This window comes from Cinclus cinclus, chromosome 1 (genome assembly GCF_963662255.1).
Source record: "Cinclus cinclus chromosome 1, bCinCin1.1, whole genome shotgun sequence".
NCBI classification, from domain to species: Eukaryota; Metazoa; Chordata; class Aves; order Passeriformes; family Cinclidae; genus Cinclus; species Cinclus cinclus.
The window spans coordinates 115,472,744-115,495,442 of NC_085046.1; the positions used below are offsets into that span (position 1 = coordinate 115,472,744).

Consider the following 22,699-nt stretch of genomic DNA (forward strand, 5'->3'; position numbering starts at 1 on the left):
TATTTGGATTGTTCAGGAGGATTTTCTTGTGCCTTCACTTGACAAAGTCCGAAAACCTTACTTTAATATTGCAGCAATACGTTAATGCCTCAAGGCATTAGTATAATCCATATGAATTACATCTGAAATACTTGTCTAACTTCTTGGTAATCAATGTGCAATAATTCTCTGGGCGTATTTACAGGATTAAAAACGGCTATTGTGAAGCCAGTAACAAACTTACTGAATTGTATTTCCCCATTTAGTCAGCAATAATGACTTAATTTGCTTTAAATGTCTTGTCCATTGTACTGTTTCGTATTTTTAAAAAATAAAATTTGAAGGTGAAGCAAATTGCTTCCTTTCTTTGCCAGGGAGTTTACTTAACATTAGCTGTTCTTTTTAGGGTCGTGTGATAAAGGGGTCCTACAAGTTCCATGCCATTATCACAACATTTGAAATGATCTTGACTGACTGCCCAGAGCTGCGTAACATTCCATGGCGTTGCGTGGTCATTGATGAGGCCCACAGGCTGAAAAACAGGAACTGTAAGCTTTTGGAAGGACTCAAGATGATGGATCTGGTCAGTGTGAACATCTCTTATCTTTGAGTCTTCTGTACTTTTATTACTTCTGATTTATGGTTAAATCAAAAACTAATACAAAAGGTTTTTTTTCTCAAGTAAATCATCAAGTATTAAGAAGAATAAGAGAATACAGGTGAGAAAGTATAAAATACCTGGAAGCATATGCGTACCTTCAGTTTTATAGGGCTGATATTTAATATATTTAAGTTTTTTCATTGATTTAGACACAGAATTATGTGAATTCTTCTAAAACAATCAAAATAAATTTATTCTTTCCTTTCTCTCCCTTCTTGTGACTTAATCCATCATCACTTCTTCACATAGATATTTATTGAAAAGTATAATGTGGTCAGGTGACCAAATTTGGCCATGCGGGTTTAACTGCTCTGCATTAATGTCATCTCTAATGTTAATTTGTTGTGTGGCTATAAGGATATTCTTTCATATTGACTAAGGAATGGCAAGTGACTTGGTTTCTCATGCTTACATAAATTTGTATTATGTTATGTGTACAAAATAAGTGTATCAAACTCCAAGAAAAATCAGGTAGTGTGAAGATATTTACCATTTAAGAGACACAATAATTACTTCATTTTGGGCAGAATATTCTTTTAAAATGTGAGAATAATGCAGTCATGCTAAGTTAATACCTGTAATTCAGTTTGTAAAAATGTTGTTTTTCTTATTATGGTTGCTGTTAGAGGAAAGCAGAGCTTATAGTCTTACAGACTACAGATAGAGATGTGGGACTTCTAACATTAGTTTTTATTACACTGCTAAATTTATGTTTGGCTCTGGGCTAGTTGCTGAACCTGTCTGGGCTCCTTCTCTAAAGCAATGTACTACTTTTGTCTCTGCCACTCTCGTGCTCTTTTGCATGTAGTAAGAAGGTAGAACTCTGCTTCAGGTTTCATGTTGGATCCTGTGTTGATCTCCTGGCCTGAGGAGATCAGTGCACTGAGGTCATTTGGAGGTGTGGTAAATCAGTGGATTTTTACTGGAAATGATGGGATATCTTCAACTGTTACTTTGCCATTTAAGGTTCATTCTACTTGTGAAAGGGATGGGACAATGTGGACCAGTAAAATCTGTTCTTGTACCTTGGAGGACTTTTGAAGCTGCTTAAGTAGTGAAGTGTTTTTCTAGGCTGTAAATGAAGGAACACCAGAGTACCAGTTAGAAAAGCCTATAGAAGAGTTTTATGTAAGTAGCGGGGGGAGGGGAGAGGAAGCAAACATGAGACAGACATACGGTGACAAGGGGAAAGAATTTTGTTTATTTTTCCATTGGAAATTATAGTGACAGATTCCTAGGCAACTGTTTCTTAACCTTTCAGGAGCATAAAGTGCTGCTTACTGGAACCCCTTTGCAAAATACAGTAGAAGAGCTGTTTAGCTTGCTTCACTTCTTGGAACCAGGTCGTTTTCCATCAGAAACCACATTCATGCAAGAATTTGGGGATCTTAAAACTGAAGAGCAGGTAAACTTATTTTGCACACAGACTTTTCACTTTAGATATTGTGAATTTATCCATTTCTCTGCATCTGAACTTCATTACTTGGGTTTTTTTTGTTGTTTTTTTTTTTTTTCAAATAATATCTATTTGCTTCCTGGAACACTATGGTGGGTTTATCCATTTTAAAAATTTTGTTTCTTTTCATTTGTTTGAGGATTTTTTTTCTTTTGGCCAAAATTAATTCTGCCTTATCACTGTTCTGTTTTTTGTTTGGTTTTTAAAGTCCTTTGTCCATTGGTCTTGCAGAAACAGGAAAAAATTCCCTTTATTAAAATGTAGTGTTTAGAAACAGAGGTGGGGTGTCTTGTAACAGTTTCTGGGTGAAAATACTTCTGAGAGAATTAACTTGTCAGTTTACATTCTTCCTTAAGCATCACAGTGACAGGACTGCTCCTATAACTTCTGTAGAATTAACATCTGAGAGTTTTCTCAATGACTTAAGTGCAAACAGGAACGTACTTGAAACCCAGTTTAGCAAGAGGTAACCAAATGGAGGGAGATTTTTTTACTCAGAAACAGATTTCTCAAGCTGTCCAATAGTAGAAATGCGTAAATCAATACAAAATTAAAGACCTTATGTGCAACATGTTTTATATCTGAAATGTAAAATTTCTTTCTATGTATCAAAGCTTTTTAAAAGGCCAAACCACCTTAATATTAGGAGTTAACTGAAGCATGGCATCTTAAATTTGACCCTTTGCTTCCTGTGATAATAACCGCACATATTTTTGTGTGTAACTTTGTTGACTTTGTCTGAAAATTCAATTTTTTATATCTTTCAACTTTTGACTGCTTGAATTTGTTGACTTTCTTTAAGAACAACACTTTCACATGTCAGTCTAAATTACAAAATACCTCTTCCTCTAACCCCTGGCCACCTGGCAATATCATGGGATATATTTCCATAGGTTGTGCATGCTATTACGTGTCAGTCAGAATGGACGCTGACCTGACTGAAAGTGAACCAGCTCTGATGCAGAAGCCATGTAGTCCTGTTAATGAACTGTTTGAACTGCAGCTAATATATCCTAATTCTCAACATAGCTTTTGTATGGTCAGCTGAAAATGACTGGAAGGTTTTGAAGCTATGCGTGGAACTATTGCTAAAATAATGCTGTTGGCCATGATCAGAATTAGAGCCTGGATTGCTTGGTCCAACAAGTTCTTTTGAACTTATCTGTTGACACTCAGAGGTTTTGAAATTGGGTTTGTCTTTCAAGTGGTGGGCCAGGTTTATGTGTTAATGACTTGGGTTTTCTTCTTCATTCTTTGCAATCCAAGTCCATATATTTTCTCAGTTGTTCATCCTTCTGTGCTCATCCTTTTGTTCTGAAGTTGCTGTATTACTAGAAGAATTATGTAAACTCAGGAGACAGTGTCTTTTGTTCATGCTTCTGCTGTGCAGCTCTGCATCAGGAGATGATGACCAATTTCAGGGTGAATTATTAGTTTTTAAGCACTGAGGTGGTTTGTACTTTGAGACACAATCTAAACACCAGGTGTTTTGGTTTTTTTTTTATATGGGACATATTTGAGCTTTTTATGTAGGAGACTTAAGGAAAGCTTTTAAAAACTTGTCAGTTTTCTTTAAAAATAGGCTATTTTCTGCTTTGCCTCTCCCACCCTTTAGGATGTGTCTCAAAGAATAGGCTGCAAAACCTGGAAACACTAAAATTTGTCAGTGTTATAAAAATTAACAGAAATAAAATGTTTTCATTTTTAGACCAGTGCTAAATCATCTTCTACTTCGGTGGATGTCAAAACTAGGGAAATAAGGAAATAATTAGAAGCAGATATTTTAAAGTGGGAAAATAGCATTAAATACTGATTAGCAATTGGAAGTGAACTGCAAAAATTATCTTAAAGGGTCAGATTTGCTTATTTAACAAAGGGTTAGCTCTGTAGATTTGTGTCTAAAAGGATAGTTCTGAGTGAGGTCTATTCAATAACAGGCATCACTAAACACACCAAAATAGACTAGAAATGTATGTCATGAGAAGAACTTGCTGCTGAGTCACTTAGGAAATTTTTTTTACAATGTGTTCTGCTTGACATTTGAAGTAGAAAACAAAGATTTTAAAATTAAGGAAATTGAAAAATGAGTATTTGATTCCTAGCAGTTTTAATTCAGTTATTTTATTAAACATCTGTTTTCCAGGTGCAAAAATTGCAAGCTATTTTGAAGCCGATGATGCTGAGACGTCTCAAGGAGGATGTGGAAAAGAACCTGGCCCCCAAAGAGGAAACCATCATTGAAGTTGAGCTGACAAATATTCAGAAGAAATACTATCGTGCTATTCTTGAAAAGAATTTCACATTTCTTTCCAAGGGTGGAGGTCAGGCAAATGTACCTAATCTTTTAAACACTATGATGGAACTGAGAAAATGCTGCAATCATCCATACCTTATTAATGGTAGGCTGCCTACTTTTCTCCTCATTTGAAAAACAGTTGTAAAAATATACAATACGCACAAACTCTGTTTTAGTATGTATTTTTGTTTATTCATTTATTTTAAGTAGAAAAGTGAGATAACCTTTTAGGTTCTCATAGGTATGGATATCTGCTAGGCAGGACAGCACTGCTGTTGCAACTGCTTTTTTCTGTGCTGCTTTTTTTATCAAGGCTTCCCAACAGACTTAGCCCTGATTGAGTTAATGTTGGTATTACGAAGTTTTACTTTCTGCTATTTGTGATAAGCAGGACTTCAGTTATCATGCGGGTTGTTGGATGCTGGCATGAATATGGTAGCTTTTTCTCCACTTACACTTAGCTGCTACTTACCTTCTTGTTGTCAGACATCATAAGGTAGTAGCTTAAAATTTCTGAATAGAAGTTGCAGAGTAAGAAATCATGATCAAGCCTGCTTTTATGGCCACATGTGTTCAGTTAGTTTTCTTAATTTGACAAGTAAGAGAAAGATTAGAGTGCATGTTGTATTAGACTTCAGTGACTTTTTCTGTGTGATGGTATTGGTTTTATTTCAGGATTATCTTTGGCAAGTAGTATGGAATAAAAAAATATTTTAAGTTGAAAGGGAGCCATAGGGATTATTGAGTCCAACTCTCTGCTCCTTACAGAACTACCTAAAACTAAATCATATGACTTAATGACCAGTTGGTCCTTGAACTCTCACTCGTGGTGCCATGACCACTTCCCTGGGGAGGCTGTTCCAGTAACCAACCCTGTGATGAACCAGCCAGCTCTAGTTGTCTGAATATGCTAAAGTTGTATGTGCTGGTCAGTTCTTCCCTCTGAGGTTGTAACTCAGGCCTCCACATAGGATTGCATTCTACTAGTTTCTTGTTTCCCAACTCCTGTTTCTTACTAGATATGATTTATGGTTGGTTTTTCCTGGTTATAGGCTTCTTGAAGAAAGACCGTTTTGTTTCAGAGCCATATGTGATTCCAGGTTTTTTATTGTATGACTTCCATATTGCAGTATCCAAGTTCTTTTTCTTGACACTTTTCGTTAAAATGGGGGGTAAAACGCTTAAGCTGATTCATGAAATTACATCTAATTATATTTCATGCACGTGTAATTCTTCCAAAGACATGATACAGGCTTACTCCAAAGTACTTAAACTCATCCATGCTGGTGGCTGTTCAGTTTCTAAACTCGTATGACATAAAGTAGCTCTGTGGTTCTGGCGCAGGGTTTGTTGGGGTTTTTGACTTGATTTTTTGGCTCAAGTTAATCCATTGTATAAATGAGCTTATTAGAATAGTTCGGACTGTTCAGGTTATGAGTGTCTGAATTCATTCTTCTTGGCTTTCAGCTAGTTTTTAAACTTGATATTATTTTTCCTTATTTCATTTTGTTGAAAGAAAAAAACCTGAATATTTTGCTGCTACTTTTTGTCAAACAGTTTTATGAGCAGTGCTTGCAGTGTTGCCTACAGCAGTGATATTTTTTTCCTCGGAAGTCTTGTTATTATTTAATATAATTTAGCCATTGATAAAAGTTCAGGTGTTAATTTAGAAAACCTCAAGTATTTCTTAATGACTGTATCTTAGTCTTAATAAAGGGAAGTGCATTTGTTTCTTGAATGCATTTGCCTTTATAACATTTTTGTGATATTTTGAACCTTTGGATTTGGTACCATTCAGCAACATGGTAGGTGGATTGAGCCTTCAGATTTGAAGCGAAAAAGAAATCATGATGTGTTAGTGTGGAGATAGAACTAAACAAATACATCCTTTGTAGTTCTAGGACAGAAAATACTCCTACATGCTGTAGTCGTCAGAGCCCAAGGTTTTATTTTGTTGATTGATATTGAACAACTTCGTCATTTGTGTAATGGCACAAGTTTATTTTATTTCTGCTAAGAGTTTTTGCAGTGCAAGTACTTATGGTTGCATAGTATTCTGATGAATGATTTCTTGCAGTAGCAAGTTCTGTTTTCTAAGCTTAAGTGCTTTTTTATAAAAGTGTTTCTGAATCCTCATTTTCTTCCCACTTTGTGGGGTTTGTGAGCAAGCAGTAGTGCACATGTATTTGAAGATTTTAACATGTTTTGTTTTGTGTGAGAGTTGCAAGCAAATCTTCTATATAACCTTCAGTCATATGATGGAAATAGTATGGTAGGAGTTGAAGTGGGGGTTTTGTTTCTTTCTTGATTGATAGATGTGTTCTGTGGTCTGCTGAGACTGGGAGTAGATTTCTCGAGGTAGTTACTGCATGTTGGGTATTCTCCAGCCAACTTGGGTAAAGCATTGTCTGTCATTTTTCTTAGGGCTGGACTCCTTGTTTTCTCCATAGCAACCTTTCTCAAGTATTTATTCCTCTCTCTGTCTCCAAGAACCAGCAGTGAGGAATGCCTCTGTACTTACACATCTTAGTGCTGAACACCAGAAAGGCTCCTTACTTTGCTTGTTGTGCACTCTTGAGCCCTGGAAGCCTCTCCTAATGAAGAGTAAAAGTGAAGGTTTCCCTGAATGTGAACCACACATTCAGATACATTCCTTTCATCTCCTGCTAAAAATCAGTTAGAGTAGGAAGTAACTTTACAGACCTGCAAGTACTGCATCAAGTAACGTTTGGGTAACAGGGCTGCTCATTGGACATGATGTAATTGCAGTTGTAGTAGGAATTAAAAAGGATAATCTTCTACAGGATTTAGCTGGGACAAAATTGCTGAAAGAACAGATTTTTGGAGTTATCTGTGGTGGATTTGGGTCTTGCTGAGACAAAGCTCTGATAGTGTAAATTCACCATTCTTTAGACCAGATTGTGGGTTTGTTGTAATGTGGTTTGCTTTTGCAGATGCTCTTCTCACATACTGGGTTGCTTAACAGTAGTGAAACTTAAATCTGGACATTGCAGTTGAGTCAGAAATAATTGCTGTATGCTGGAAAGGTGACTGAAATTACTGTATGTGAACTGCTTGACAAGTCTGTTGTGTCCTGGAATTGCCAAAGTTCAGTACAGAATCTGAGATTTGCTGCCCAGATTTCTTCCTGTTTTACAAAGATGGGCGATAATATGATTGAAGGGAACTTTTGAGTGTCTGCTTACACTCAATTTCATATGGGCTTACTTTTCTTATGTGCAAACCATTAGGATGAGTAGTGCTGGGAGCAGGGAATCCAGATCAGAAAAATCCAGGGACGTAAAACTATCTTGAAAAGCGGTCACATCTTGAGTCCATAGGGTTGTGTAAAAACGAGTAGTGCGAGTGCATGGAGCAGCATGGAGCTGTCAGGCAGCCTGCCCCGGGTGGAATCTGGTTCAGGCACCGCATTACAGCGGGCACTGAACCAGCGATCGCACAGGGAGGGTGCATTTCCATGTTTGTTTACAGGCATCTACTTAGAGCTGGGATTTGAGAGAGAGATGCTCAGCAGAAGCCTGGCAGTAAGCTGTGCTTCCCCCTCCCCCAACCCTTCCATCTTTCCTTGTGCTATTCAAAAGCATTATTGAAACTGAGTATTAGACAAACTAGAAATATTTTACAGACTGTATTTTGTTTAAAAAAAAAAAAAAGCAGAGGGAAAAACAAGATAGCTCAAAAAAAAGGCGCTTATTTGGAGCTGAAATAAGCTTAGAACAAAGATTCCTAACCTTTTACATGCCAAGAATGGAAATCTGATAGTTCTTGGAATTGCCCACTTTGTAGAAGTGATATAAAAATGGAATAAAAGCTTAGGAGAGGTTGAAGAGAAAGCTTGAACTTGGTCTGTAGTCTTCCAATAGTGAGCAGAACAAGGAAATAGGTGCTGCTGTGCATATCATTCATAGGCAAAGCGAGTGGCAAGAGAGAACTTTTGACTAATTCTGGGAAGAATAAATACATTGGGTAGCTTCATCAAACTGAACAAAAAAAATACATTCAGTAAGAAAAAACTAAATAGAAGGTAAAATAGTAATTTCATAGCTACTTCCCCCCAGTTAGTATTTTGTTTGGATTTTGATTTTATAATTAATCACAAAAGGAGCAGGTACACATCATGGGGGTGTTTAAGGCTGATTTTAGAGGCACAGACTTTAAATGTGATTTGTGTCCCTTGTATTTTCCTGTAGAAAAAAAGACATTGTTTTCTTTCATATTATATTTTTAAAAGAAAAAAAATTCCATTTCATCAGTTGAAATATGTTCAATTTTTTCATATTTTTTCTCTCTTCATTGAATTGTGTGTCAATAGTTCTATAAATTTATTTATTAAAGAGTTTAGTGTCGTTCAAAAGAAGAAAAAAAATTCTGTTATTTTTTTATTTTTGCCATATTTGTGTGTATGTTTGCTTCAAATTTAAGCTTAATATTTTTTATAAATGTTTATTCACATAGCGCTTAAAACATTCCTGCAGTTTCTGTAGGGTATTGAAGGCAAGCTCATTGTTTATTGATAAAACCCTTTGCAGTGTTCATGTATTGCTGTCCAATCTTTGCAGGTGCTGAAGAGAAAATTTTGGAAGAGTTTAAAGAAACACACAATGCCGACTCTCCAGATTTTCAGCTCCAGGCAATGATCCAGGCTGCTGGCAAGCTCGTACTGATTGACAAGCTGCTGCCAAAACTGAAGGCTGGTGGCCACAGGGTGCTTATCTTTTCCCAGATGGTGCGCTGCTTGGACATACTGGAAGACTACCTCATTCAAAGACGGTGAGAGCAACAATATAATACAATTATAAATAAACTCTGCCTTCCTCAGTGACCACTGCATTTAACCTGTGAGTAACCCATATAGAAAGGGAAGAAATTAAAACGGTATTTTATGTAGTGATGTGACGAAGGAAAAGAGCAAACCTGAAGGTTGCAAGTACTGAGCCTTTTCTTTTGAGTGAATACAAAATGACCACATATGGAGAGCTTTAAACCTCTAAGTTTAGCTCTCAGTTAAATGTTTCGTTGGCTCTAGAGTTTTTAAATTTAGGCCTAAATTTTTATAGAATTCCTTGGAGTGAAAGTCTGTTCTTTACCAAAGAAAGAAACAAAGTAGTATGTCTTTACTGATTAAGTTATTCTCTTAGATTGTTGTAGTTCTTCTAACCCCATAGTAGCATATTTGTTGTTTTTAGTTGCATATTCCTCTAAAGAAGTAATGCCGTTGCAGTAAAGCAATCCCTAAAATGCATCTATTTTTCAGGTACCCATATGAACGAATTGATGGTCGAGTGAGAGGCAACTTGCGTCAGGCAGCTATTGACAGGTTTTCAAGACCTGATTCTGATAGGTTTGTTTTCCTGCTGTGCACAAGGGCAGGAGGTTTGGGCATTAATCTTACTGCTGCTGATACCTGCATCATTTTTGATTCAGACTGGAACCCCCAAAATGACCTTCAGGTAATATTATGAGAGATGATTTTATTGAAAATCTTTCTTTGCCTTTTTGCCATTAAATTTTCTTTGCCTACAAGTGAAATTATCTGTTGTTGCCCTCTTGAAAGCATAAACAATATTTTATTTATATTGAAAAAATAAAAACTTTTAAAGTAGGTTCTCTGTAGTGATTATTTCAAATTCCTTTTTATTCCAGTTGTAACCTGTAACTGAATATCTGTCTTTGTTTCTTCAGGCTCAAGCACGATGTCACAGAATAGGGCAGAGCAAATCAGTGAAAATTTACAGGTTGATAACAAGAAATTCTTATGAAAGGGAAATGTTTGACAAAGCTAGCTTGAAGCTGGGTCTTGATAAGGCTGTGCTACAATCTATGAGTGGAAGAGAAAATGCCACAAATGGGGTAAGGATTAGTTTTTTAAGGTGCATGATCAACAAATGCTATGAATGTGTTACACTTTGCTTGCCTTAACTTACCTTGTTTGCATTTTAGCTGGAGAACAGTGGTTTTCTGATGGAGTGTGGCTGGTAATTTAAAGTCAGGTTAAATAAGGGCATTGGCTACATGAACTAGCTCAGCCTATCTAATGGGTCACTTATTGCCAAAAGGGGGCAGGTGGAGTCATGTTCCTTCAATCCTGATCCATTCTCATCATTCCACCCTTTACTTTATGTTGATCCTGGCACTTTATGGAGTTCTTCTAGTTAGCTTTTGCAATGTTTTGCTTTGGGACATTTTTTGATTTAGCTTTTTTGTCAGGTTAGTAAATTAAATATGCTCCCAGGAGGAGCTTAGCAGTCATCAAAGCTAAAGGGATTCAGTGACAATGAATTATTAAGTCATTTAAACAACTCACATAACTTCATCCTGAGAATTCTGTTGTTTGTATTCTTCTTTAAAAGGTGATTTCAGCATGAATGTTTAATTGACCACCACCACATTATCACAGAGTTTCAGTTCTTAAAATGCCAAATAAGATTCATCTGATTGTGCTGTCAGGTGAACATGTTGGCCAATGTCAAAAAAAACCCAAAACTGTAACTCCTCTCATGTGTTACAGGTGCAACAGCTGTCTAAAAAAGAAATAGAAGATCTTCTTCGAAAGGGGGCATACGGTGCTCTGATGGATGAGGAAGATGAAGGGTCTAAGTTTTGTGAAGAGGATATCGATCAGATTCTCTTGAGGCGAACACACACAATTACTATTGAATCTGAAGGAAAAGGCTCAACATTTGCAAAGGTATGCATTGACATTCAGCCAGAGGAAAATGAATAAAATGTGACCAGAATAGATGGAAGTATATTAAATTGCCTTCTGTGTCAATTTATTTTTTCAGTGTACTTGTCTTTTTCTTTCTTGATGCTACCTCTTCCTAAGTATTGTGTTCACTAGTGCAAAAGAGGTATTCTTCATAGCATGCAGTTACGAAATCAATCCATGTGTTTTTACTTTCACTAGGCTAGTTTTGTTGCATCTGGGAACAGGACAGACATTTCTTTGGATGACCCTAATTTCTGGCAGAAGTGGGCAAAGAAAGCTGAGCTGGATATCGATGCTCTAAATGGAAGGGTAAGAGCTTTGAGTTTTTCTAGTACAATTAAACCAAAGTTTCCCCTTCTCCACCCCTTTCTAAATTTATACATTTTCACTTTCTTTTTAGAACAACCTAGTTATTGATACACCAAGAGTAAGGAAGCAAACCAGACTCTACAGTGCAGTCAAAGAGGATGAACTGATGGAGTTTTCAGACCTAGAAAGTGATTCTGAGGAAAGGCCTAGCACAAAGCCCCGTAGGCCACAGGACAAATCACAAGGTTATGCAAGGAGTGAATGTTTCAGGGTGGAGAAGAACTTGTTGGTTTATGGGTAAGATAGGCAAATAAAATATACTAATTGTAGCTAAAGATCTGAAAATAAATTTTGTATAGTAAATAATTCATCCTTCTTGTAGACACAGTCACATACTATCATACTGTATAATGCTTATACATGCCAGTCAGATTTGGTTTTGGTTGCTATATATATAAATTATGCTTATAGGTGTTACTTAGTTTAAAGTATTTGAGTGTGTCACAGATGGCTATGAGCTCATTGGTAAGGTAAGTGGTTTTGTGACGATAGAATATTTGTTTCTGGTTCTCAGTGTAAAGAATTCTTGAGTTAATGAGTTTTAACCTCTCTTTTCTAAGTGTTAAAGAGAGTAATAGTGTATTTATAAAGAACAAAACGGTTTTGAAATCAACAGTCTATCTAGTCTTTCTCACCACTTAAATTCAGATATTTGTTACTTCGTATTTTTCGCACTGAGTGTGCTAATTTGAATTTTATCTTTTTGCAAGCAGGTAGCTATATTTGACTTCTAACTTGGTGGCCTTCAGAATTTCCGTCTTTATTTTAGAAATTAGTGTACAACAGTTGCTAGTAATGGGTATCTGGATCAAAATAGGAATGGTTCTTCAAATCCTGTGATTGTCGGAATTGTTTGAGTTTCCTATTTGTAGCTTACTGGGACCTTTAGAGTTACACATATGTACTTTATTAATTTGAGTGTAGTTCAATTGCAGCTTTACGAGCAGTGAACTTATTGCCTGCTCAGTAAAATAAACATTCTTAACTCTTTGGTGCTGGAGGTTGGATCCCCTGACGTAACCTGCAAATGCAAAATGCATTAGTGCTAACACAGGAGGTCCCAAGTTGCTTGATACCAGGAGTTAAATTGAAAGTCACAAATTAAAATACCAGTACCCTGGCTGTTGTATTGAACATATTTTTCTTATAGCTGGGGTCGGTGGACTGACATCCTCTCACATGGGCGCTATAAACGTCAGCTAACAGAGCAAGATGTGGAAACCATCTGCCGGACTATCCTGGTGTATTGTCTTAATCATTACAAAGGGGATGAAAATATCAAAAGTTTCATCTGGGATCTGATCACTCCAACTGCAGATGGGCAAACTCGAGCTTTGGTTAATCATTCCGGTATGTCTACCACAATCAAATAATGATGCTAGTAAATAGGAAAGAATTGCTTCAGTTGTGCTATGTATTTGGTTTAAACTATAGCCATTCTGACATGTCGTAGGATCTTGTCAGATTTTATGAGTAAGGTGGGCTTTGACTTGGTCTGTACTTAAAGGGGAAGTCTCCCTCAGACACTTTGTAGAATGCAGTGCTCTTTCCTTTAAGTCAGTTTTAAACAAATATTCCGGCATAATTTTTTGCTGGCACCTACTGCTGGATTTAATCTCTTCTAAATTGCTATAAATCAGAAAGCTTGTTTCCTTATGGCCACTTAAATTCATGAGAGTTTGTACAAGAAATACTTATATAACACCATTTTCTGGCTAGCACTCTGAATTTTGAAATCTTCACACCTAAATTTGCATGAAAGTTTTGGTTGATTTTGTTACTTGTGATTTTCTGTACTGAGTTACGTTGGTGTTCAGTTTTTGGTGGTTGTCCTGCCCACAAAGTAATGAATACTTAGTTTTAAATGTATGTTTATAATGTTGTTTGGGGGTGATTGTATTTTTCTATTCAGATTATGTAAGAAATATCTGGGGGGTTTTCTAGGTCTGTCTGCACCCGTGCCCAGAGGGAGGAAAGGGAAGAAGGTAAAAGCCCAGAGTTCACAGCCAATGCTGCAAGATGCTGATTGGCTCACAACCTGTAATCCAGATGTATTATTTCAAGAAGACAGCTATAGGAAACATCTCAAACATCACTGTAATAAGTAAGTGCTAATAAATGTTTCATTCAGAGATTTGGGATATTTTTAACTACGTGCTTTTGCAAAGTCTACAATTTCATTTGGATATATTTAATAGAACACAGGGCCATTTAAGAGGATGTAAAGACCATTATTACTTTTTAATTTGGGGATAATAGTCTTAACAGCTGTCTGGATACTTCTGCAAGCTCTTTGACAGATCAGCACAGTTCTGAAGAAAAGTATTCTCTACTTATTAAATAGGAATCGAATATTTTTTACCATAGAATGTAAAGACTGTATTCCTATACTAAGTCTATTTCATATGACAATTGGCTACATTTAAACAAAAGCTGTTTGTTCCCTACCTTCTTGGGGAGTCCCTCAGACTGGTATTTAAAGTTCTGTTCCATAGATGTTAAACTGATATATCCAGTTCTTAGTTTAGGGAGTTTCATGTAGTAGTTCATCTATACGTGAGCGTATCTTTTCTCTTCATTCTTTCTCTCACTTCCTCTCTTGCTTTCCTCAGAGAATGTATGTATATATATAATATATATATGAATTATATATATAAATAGGCAATAATATAGGATAAATATACAGAATATTTATTCTTTCTCCTTTGAGATTAAATTTCTCACCAAACTCTTTTACCTGACTTGATTTGTCTTGATTTGATTTTTGAAATTCTAAACATGTTACTAAACCAAAAGCCTTTGGGGATAAAGGTCATTGTATATAATGTTTTATTGTTTCATGAATGTCTCTTAAGAGCCTTTCTTACATATTTGCTGGCTTTTATTTCATAATATATTGTTTTTGTGTCAGCTTTCTTTCATGCCATCTCAGTTTTGCTTACTATATTCCCATACAGAACTGAACCTTGTCTCAAAAGTAGCTTGGTTTAGACCTGGGGACGTGGTTGATTGCTTTTGAGATTTTGGGATGTTTGGTTTTGTTTTTAAATTTCTGCTCTTCGTTGTATATATACCATACAGTTGTAGTGCAGTGTTGCTGAAAGGTCATCCTTACTTTTGTGGTTTGAATATGTGTGGTCTCATTAATACTGTTCAGTGCAAAGTTATTATTGATTTGAAAAGTACCTGTGCGCTGTCAATAGGGGGTGTGATGTGAAGGAGGAATGGCATTTAAGGGGTTTATTCGCTCATTTCCAGATGCTAACCAAGCTTAATTCTTAGCTGATGACAACAGATATTCACAGAATGACGTTAGTGAGTGCACTTCCAAATAAACTGCTTTCTGATTTTTCTGAACTGTTACTTGGGTCTGTTATTACATTTCACTTGCTCTTAAAGTAATAAAATTATTCCCTGTAACATAGTTTTGATCTCTTAGGTAACATGTCTTCATTACTTGCTATATCTGTTTGCAGATCTGACTTAAATTAATTTTTTAAATACTGCTTCTTTAATAATACAATAGAACATTTACAAGAACTGGGAAGACTGGAAAATATGCAAGAATGTTTTCAGTTGCTATCTTTTTCCTTCACTTCCCAGATTCACCAGGACTAAATGAATTGTAGAAGCCACATGTTTTTAGCACAGGTAAAATCAAACAGAGGTGGAGCCAGCTGATAATCTGAGTAATTTCCTTCAAAAGGTACCAGTTGAAGTTGGCTTTTTAAGAATTAGTGTCCTTTCCTTAAGTACCATGTTTGCTGGTTTAATGCATAGAACTCCTGAAAGGTGCAAAGAGCCTCTGGTTTTTGGTTTATTTTGGGTTTTATTTCGTGCTTCTCCTCTTTGGCTTGATGTAACAGCTGTTATTGCTTAATACTAAGATGATAGAGGCCCTCAACAGCTTATTTACATAGCCACACAGAGAGCAGGGACACCTTACTGGTCCCAGTCGCTGTGCACACAGAAAGAAGCATGTCTGACATGTTTTGAATTGCAGACATGACCTTCATTCAAATCCCTGTTCTTCTGAGGTTTGATTGAATAACACGTGTGAAACGGGGTATTGCTCCAGTTGCATCTGATCTCTAACAAGGAGCTCTCAAAACTGGTGGTGGTCTAAATTTTTCATGCAAGTGGGTGATCAGATTACTGCTTCCCTGGTCACCCTTGCTGTTTCAGGAGCAGCAGCAATTCAACAGTTGCTGTGATGGATTTGGGTACAGTGCGAGGGCAGGCTGAGTAATCTCCATTTTAGCTGGTACTGGTTTTACTTCATGAACCAGGCAGCAGGGGGTGCCCTGAATTGGGTAAACATAGGAGAGCAGGATTATTTTCAGGTAGATACTTTTTCTACAGCCATGACCTCTTTTCTAGTCTCCTTGAAAAGCCAGTCTGCCATTCTCTCTCCTGCCAGCTCCAAGAGTGACCACAACACCTGACCGTGCTTCCAAAAACCACTGCAGTGTTGCAGAAATGGGGAAAAATAAACTTGGCAATGAAGATTTTTCACTTCCTTGTAACCATTAGGTTGTGTGTAGGTAAAATTTAATAGCAGTTTGAACTATAAAGAGTAAAAATAGTTAATATCTCCCAAGGGAAATGGGTGATTATTTTCCCCCCCCCATTCACAGAAGCAAAAAGTTGTATAATCTGAAAAACCTGACATTCCATATTGAGGGTTTATTGTAAGGTAGTAAAACCAGATTTTATATCTCGTTTATTCTTACAACTTCTGATGTGCTTCCAAAAATGGTATTAAGGCAGCAGCTGAGGAAATTTTATGAGATAATGAAGCAGAACAGTTACTGAAAGCCATCTGCTCAGTTGTTTACAAACTTGCTTCAATACTTCAGAGGCAGTGGTAGAGTACGTGTCTAAACTTCACAAGCTGCACTAGGTAGAACTAAATGAAATGCGCCGGGGCCGGGCTGAGCTGGGTCCCTCTCTGTGCAGTGTAAGCAGTTGCCAGGCAGGCCTGTTGGAAGCCAGCAGAAAGCACCACACAGAGGTGATTATGTGCCACCATCTGTCACGCTTCAAGCCTACCATACAGCATGGCTAATCAGCCTTGGCAGGATGATGGATGAACAGCAGCAGCTGCCAAAAGCCACTGTTGGCAAACAGTCCTGAAGTTAAGAACTTTTTCCCCCCTCTGCCTTCCTCTCCAGGGTCCTGCTGCGTGTCCGCATGCTCTACTATCTACGACAAGAAGTTATAGGGGACCAAGCAGACAAGATCTTAGAGGGTGCTGACTCAAGGTTAGTGCAAGTGCAGGTTTATTTTTTGCTTTATGACTCTGGCTTTTGTAAAGCACATGTACTATTATAATGCAGCATTTAAAGGTGGTCACACTTTATCTCTTATGTGTCTGTTCTCAAACAGCCTTATTATTTTATCAAACGCAGTGGGTAATTTTCTTGGGGGGGGGGGGGGAAACAATGTGGAAAACGACAGAAGTGCATTTGCAGTTCTGCTAATATTGAGGGATTATTCTATCTCAATTTAAAAAAATTAAAAAATACTAAGACATTAAATGAAACATATTTAGATAACCATTTGACTCCCAAAAGAGCCTAATGTTTGGGAGGGTTTGTTTTGGGTTTTTTGCTTGATTATTTTTTTGTTGTTTGTTTGTTTGTTTAAACATCCTAATTATTTTTTAGGGTATTTCGATTTCTGTATTAGGTTTTAGGGGTGGTTTTCCAGCTCAAAATTTATATTTACAGAACAGCATAAACCACTTGGGTTCTTTTAGGATTCTTTGGTTTGGTTTGGGTTTTTTTCGTCTTTGTCCAGTAATACCTTTGAGAATGTATATAATGCTGTCTTCACAGTGAAGTAGATGTATGGATACCTGAGCCATTCCATGCCGAAGTTCCTGCAGACTGGTGGGATAAGGAGGCGGATAAATCCCTTTTAATTGGAGTATTTAAACATGGTAAGTGATGTCTCACTCTCAACAAAACTCAGTTGTAAAGCTTTCAGTGTGTAGGACTGTTCAGTCATAATATTAACAAGTATTGTTCCAAAGAACTGTTGGCTTGTATCTCCCTTTTTTCCTGCCTGCATTAAAAACCTAATATGAGCTGTAAATATCAGATGCTGTTTTTAAATGTTTGCAGAACATTTGAGAAGAAAACATTACTTTCTTGGCTGTAAATAAAACAAAGCCATATTTGTTTAAATAATAGCCAAATAGTAAGATAGATCTCCATAAACTTTGCTTCCAGCACTGCTTCACTTGCAAACTCTGCCAACCAGTGTCAAAGTGGACGGTGGGCTTAACCTCTGCTATTAATCTGTACAAGTGCCTCCTGGGCTTTGTTCCAAGCAATATTTCACAAATGTCAGTGTTGAGAACTCCCGGCTCCCTTGAGTGGGATGCAGCCTTGTTAACTTTGAAAGGCTGGGGATGCAGAGCTGGCATGATATATACAGTGAGCGATTCCTGATTATAATCCCAATTCTCTGGAGGTCGCAGAGGTATTCTCAGCAGCCCAGCCTGACTAAAGGGGAGAATGATGGCTTATAAAACCTTTCATGATTACAGTTTGGCTTGAGGCTCTACAGCAGTTAGGAGCAGTGTGTTGTAGTACAAATCCTAATTGAATTGTGCTGTTCTGCCTATGTACAGCAGCTCTGTGTTGTGGGCTCAGCTGAGGCAAGTCTAGTCTAAAAATCATTTTCCTGCAGTGCACTGTTGGGATCTGCCATTTTCCATCTAGTCAACTTGGGCAGTAAAAAAGCAAACAGCAGTTTGAAAACCATAGAGGGAACAGTGTCATCTTACTGACATGCATCATCCTAAACCTAATAAGACAGGTTCGTTGGCCTTGCGTATAACCCATGTATACAGCATTTTTGCAGCCTATATTGAGGGTTCCAGCAGGGCTGGAGCTATTGAAAGTATGTGTATGTGTGTGTCTGTGCACTTTCATTTGCGTCTGCGTGTTTCCAGTGGCAAGTATTGAATGTCAAGAGCTGCTGTGGAAGTCATATAGGAAACTTAAAGAAGTTTTTCACTTGTAAAAGATTTTTACATTATAACAACATGGATGCTTTCTTCATTATCTTATATGTGTTAATGTTATTGATGGGAAAATGTTTCTGTGCTGTTGGAATTTACCAACATGAACAATTTTTTTACATGAATTAAATTTTTACAGCATGGGGTCATCTCCTTTGTTTTGTTTGAAAATAAATTATTGAATCCAAAAAATTGTACTTCTACTGCCTAGACCTGTTCTATTCACAACTGGTGATAGCTTTTAAAAAAGCATTTGTCTCCTACTCTGCATGCAGGTTATGAGAAGTACAATTCTATGAGAGCTGATCCAACACTGTGCTTTCTAGAACGGGTTGGCATGCCTGATGCAAAGGCCATAGCTGCTGAACAGAGAGGGACAGACATGTTAGCAGATGGCGGTGATGGGTAAGGAGGACATGAAAAAATTAATAAACTTTATCAGCATTGTATATGTTGGCATGGGTTCATATGTCATATTGTACTTACATGTTGCCTGAGGATATGAAGTGATCATATGATGTACAAAGTACATAGATTTGTTTACACGGTTGAGCATGAAATATAAATGTGTAACTTGGTACACCATACTGATGGCTTTTGTAGCTTTTTTGCTTTTGTCCAGAAAATCTGCCCCCTCTCAAAACCAGTATTTTTCTTGAAAATATTTTAAAAATATTTTATAGGGGTGAATTTGACAGAGAGGATGAAGATCCGGAATATAAGCCAACCAGAACTCCTTTCAAGGATGAAATTGATGTAAGAACTCCCAATTTTTTTGTAATTGCAAATATGTACAATTATAATTGATTCTCCATATTTAATTTAATGTGTGTTTTTCAAGCTTGAGAGCTACCGGATAAATACACCTTACAAAGATTGTTTGCCACTCTGTTTGAGAGATGACATATTTTTCTTCTCAAATTATGACATATGGTCAAAACTGAAAACTAAAATAACTTCTGTCTTCTCCCCAAGGAATTTGCAAACTCACCTCCAGAAGACAAAGAAGAGTCCATAGAATTACACCCAAGTAAGACTATAGCAAAAAAATTCAAAAGGCAAAAAGGGATCGTTTTCTGAAAGGTGGACTGTTTATATTACCACATGAGGGGATAGGAGCTGTTTTGGGACAATACCACAGAAAACTTTTTGCTGCCAAATGTCTTCATGCTTCACATTTTTCAAAACAATTGCATACTGTCTCTGAATAATCTGCATTATGGTTCTCTGGATTTCTAATTACATAGTAGAAACCGTGATGATAAAGACCGGATGTTTCATAATGCAGCCGTTGATGGTTTTGCTGAGATAATCTTGGAAGTTACAAATACGTTGTTTCCTCAGCATGGAGGAAAATTGCCAAGTTTAAGTGAGAATAATAAAGTGGGAAATGATAAGCATAGGTGTTTCCTCAGAGGCAGAATGATCTTCTTAGCAATGTATTTAAAGATGCATGGCATTAGTTTAAATACTTACAGTGTTCATAATATGTTTGCATTCATAGCATCGAATCATAGTGCTTGATAGTTATCTCTAAATGCTTCACAAACATTTCTGAGTTCTTAGAGTTGGATGGTTTGATTCTATTTTTTATCTCTTACCAATAGTTATCCTGTTTCTAATTCATTATGCACCAGTATTAGTGGCACATATTCTTATCTGGTAAAACAGGAATCCAGTTATAGCCACAGAAACTTTGAAATGTTTAGGGTTGGTTTTGCAATGCAAATACTTTTTTTTTTTCTAGACAAGCACAGTGAAAGCAACGCTGAGTTAGGGCAACTCTACTGGCCCAACACTTCAACCCTGACTACCCGTCTGCGCCGCCTCATTACTGCCTATCAGCGCAGCTATAAAAGGCAACAAATGAGGCAAGAGGCACTAATGAAGACTGACCGCAGGAGACGTCGGCCTCGAGAAGAAGTGAGGGCACTGGAGGCAGAAAGGGAAGCTATAATAACTGAGAAACGACAAAAGTGAGTTTCCCAGTGATATCTTTCTTTAAATCCTATTTGAGCTTGTGTGTCACCCGTACTGCTCTTTTGTTTTGAAAGAATAAACTAAAGGGGTTTTGGGGCTTCTAAACATGTTTGGACTCTTATCTATCCACTTCTCTTGCTTCTTCCTTGACTAGATGGACAAGAAGAGAAGAAGCTGATTTTTATCGTGTGGTGTCTACTTTTGGAGTTATTTTTGATCCTGTAAAACATCAGTTTGAGTGGAATCAATTCAGAGCATTTGCCAGGCTTGACAAAAAGTCCGATGAAAGCTTGGAAAAGTATTTTAATGGCTTTGTTAATATGTGCAGACGAGTGTGCCGAATGCCGGTCAAACCAGATGATGGTAAGTCTTAACTGACTCTGGAATATTGTGAGACTGTGGGACTGTTGAAACTTCATGCCCAGGTGTAATGATTTTGAAATGGGTGTGCATTCAATCCATGTTAAGCAGTACAACTTGGTGTCCTTGCAGAACCTCCTGATCTTTCCACGCTGATTGAGCCCATCACAGAGGAGCGTGCTTCTAGAACTTTATATCGCATTGAGCTGCTGCGCAAGATCCGGGAACAGGTTCTACATCACCCACAGCTGGGGGAGAGGCTAAAGCTTTGCCAGCCAAGTCTGGACCTGCCAGAGTGGTGGGAGTGTGGTAAACATGATAAAGACTTACTGATTGGTGCTGCTAAACATGGAGTCAGTAGGACAGATTATCACATTCTGAATGATCCTGAACTCTCTTTTCTTGAGGCTCACAAAAACTTTGCTCAAAACAGAGGGACGGGTAATGTAAATACTGTCTCTTCTGTAAACCCTCTGGGTGCTGGCTGCAATCAAACACCCCCAATTGTCCCTTCCACACCAGTGCAAGAAGAAAAGACTACAGAACAAACAGAGTCTAAAGTTGAAGGGTCTGAAAATCCAGCAGCCAAAGAAAAGTCTGAAATCAAAGAGGAGACAGATACTGCTGATAAGGACACTAAGCCAGACGGTGATGCTGAGGCTGAGCCTGGCTCTGTTAAATGTGAATTGAAAGACATAGAAATGAGTACAGATGTAGATCCAAAATCTATTTCTGAGAAAGGTTCAGAAGAAGATGAAGAGGAGAAACTGGAAGATGATGATAAATCAGAAGAATCCTCCCAACCTGAAGGTAATACATTGGTCAGATCAGTTCTGTGTGCTTAACACAAGCCTCACAGCTGCTGTAGTTCGTGCCAGCTGGTAAGTGGCGCACAGGGTGACATTATGGAGCATGGGATGGGCTAGATGTAGCAGTTCTTGTGCCCTTCCACGTATCAGGTGGCTAAATAAGCTTTCATAAGAACCATCCAGCATCAGCAGGGTATTCCCCCACAAGGGATGATGTCTAGGATAGCTCACTGAGCCAATAAGCCTGGCCTCTGTGCCAAGTGTGGAAGGCTGGGGCTCTGCTGTAGTAATTACTGAACAAAAGCCCGAGTTAGAAATGTTGTGTCAAGCCTGGTTGCCTTAACCTATCTAGCTGGGTAGACACTGGATGTTAATGCCTGGTCATGATTGTTATTCAGCAGGAGCAGTTTCTCAGGGTAAGAATTTTGATGAAGAAAGCAATGCCTCTATGAGTACCGCAAGGGATGAAACACGCGATGGATTCTACATGGAAGACGGGGATCCCTCTGTGGTTCAGCTGCTTCATGAGAGAACATTTGCCTTCTCATTCTGGCCTAAGGTTCGTTAGGGGTAGAAAGATATGTGTCCCTTTTAATTTATGTAAAATACGGGAAATGTGCTTGTGAAGTAACTGAGCTTTGTGTGATACTGCACTTCTGGCGAGCAAGAGACCCTTTTCTGTGAATGATTTGTGGAATGGCATGTTTTTCTTCAAGCTCATACAAGCTAGCAGTGGAAATGAAAGAAATTGCTCTTTTTTGTAAAATAGTGTAGTTTAGTAAAACAGTGGACTGCTGGCAGATGTGGACTCTTCATAGGGTCCATAACTTTTTGTCAGCAGAGTCCCACCTCTTGCACCCCTGTACAGTTTTGAATTAGGTGTTTTTCCTGCAGTGCAATCTGCAGAATTGAGAGCAGAGACATTGAAAGATCACCTTTTTATTTTGGGGTGAGGAGATTGTAGGGGAGAGTTTTGGTGACCTACATGATCTAAGCCATTATGTAATGCTGACAGATGTAATTGTA

The 22,699-nt window shown here is 37.7% G+C and overlaps 1 protein-coding gene across 2 annotated transcripts in view; it reads left to right on the top strand.

The window, feature by feature from the left end:
- CHD7 (chromodomain helicase DNA binding protein 7) overlaps positions 1-22,699 on the top strand; it is an 88,926-nt gene that overhangs the window by 59,502 nt on the left and 6,725 nt on the right. Inside the window, exons 13-32 of one of the 2 annotated variants that reach the window (XM_062489238.1) lie at positions 386-562; positions 1,902-2,045; positions 4,240-4,495; positions 8,973-9,183; positions 9,668-9,863; positions 10,096-10,263; positions 10,922-11,101; positions 11,321-11,431; positions 11,523-11,728; positions 12,642-12,841; positions 13,436-13,595; positions 16,666-16,755; positions 17,332-17,435; positions 18,800-18,929; positions 19,208-19,280; positions 19,500-19,554; positions 20,272-20,500; positions 20,659-20,867; positions 20,997-21,674; positions 22,072-22,232. The exons of the other annotated variant lie outside the window; for it this stretch is intronic. Of the exons in view, the coding sequence (XP_062345222.1) occupies positions 386-562; positions 1,902-2,045; positions 4,240-4,495; positions 8,973-9,183; positions 9,668-9,863; positions 10,096-10,263; positions 10,922-11,101; positions 11,321-11,431; positions 11,523-11,728; positions 12,642-12,841; positions 13,436-13,595; positions 16,666-16,755; positions 17,332-17,435; positions 18,800-18,929; positions 19,208-19,280; positions 19,500-19,554; positions 20,272-20,500; positions 20,659-20,867; positions 20,997-21,674; positions 22,072-22,232 (3,738 nt within the window). The remainder of the gene's footprint in view (positions 1-385; positions 563-1,901; positions 2,046-4,239; positions 4,496-8,972; positions 9,184-9,667; positions 9,864-10,095; positions 10,264-10,921; positions 11,102-11,320; positions 11,432-11,522; positions 11,729-12,641; positions 12,842-13,435; positions 13,596-16,665; positions 16,756-17,331; positions 17,436-18,799; positions 18,930-19,207; positions 19,281-19,499; positions 19,555-20,271; positions 20,501-20,658; positions 20,868-20,996; positions 21,675-22,071; positions 22,233-22,699) is intronic. 2 annotated transcript variants of the gene reach the window in all.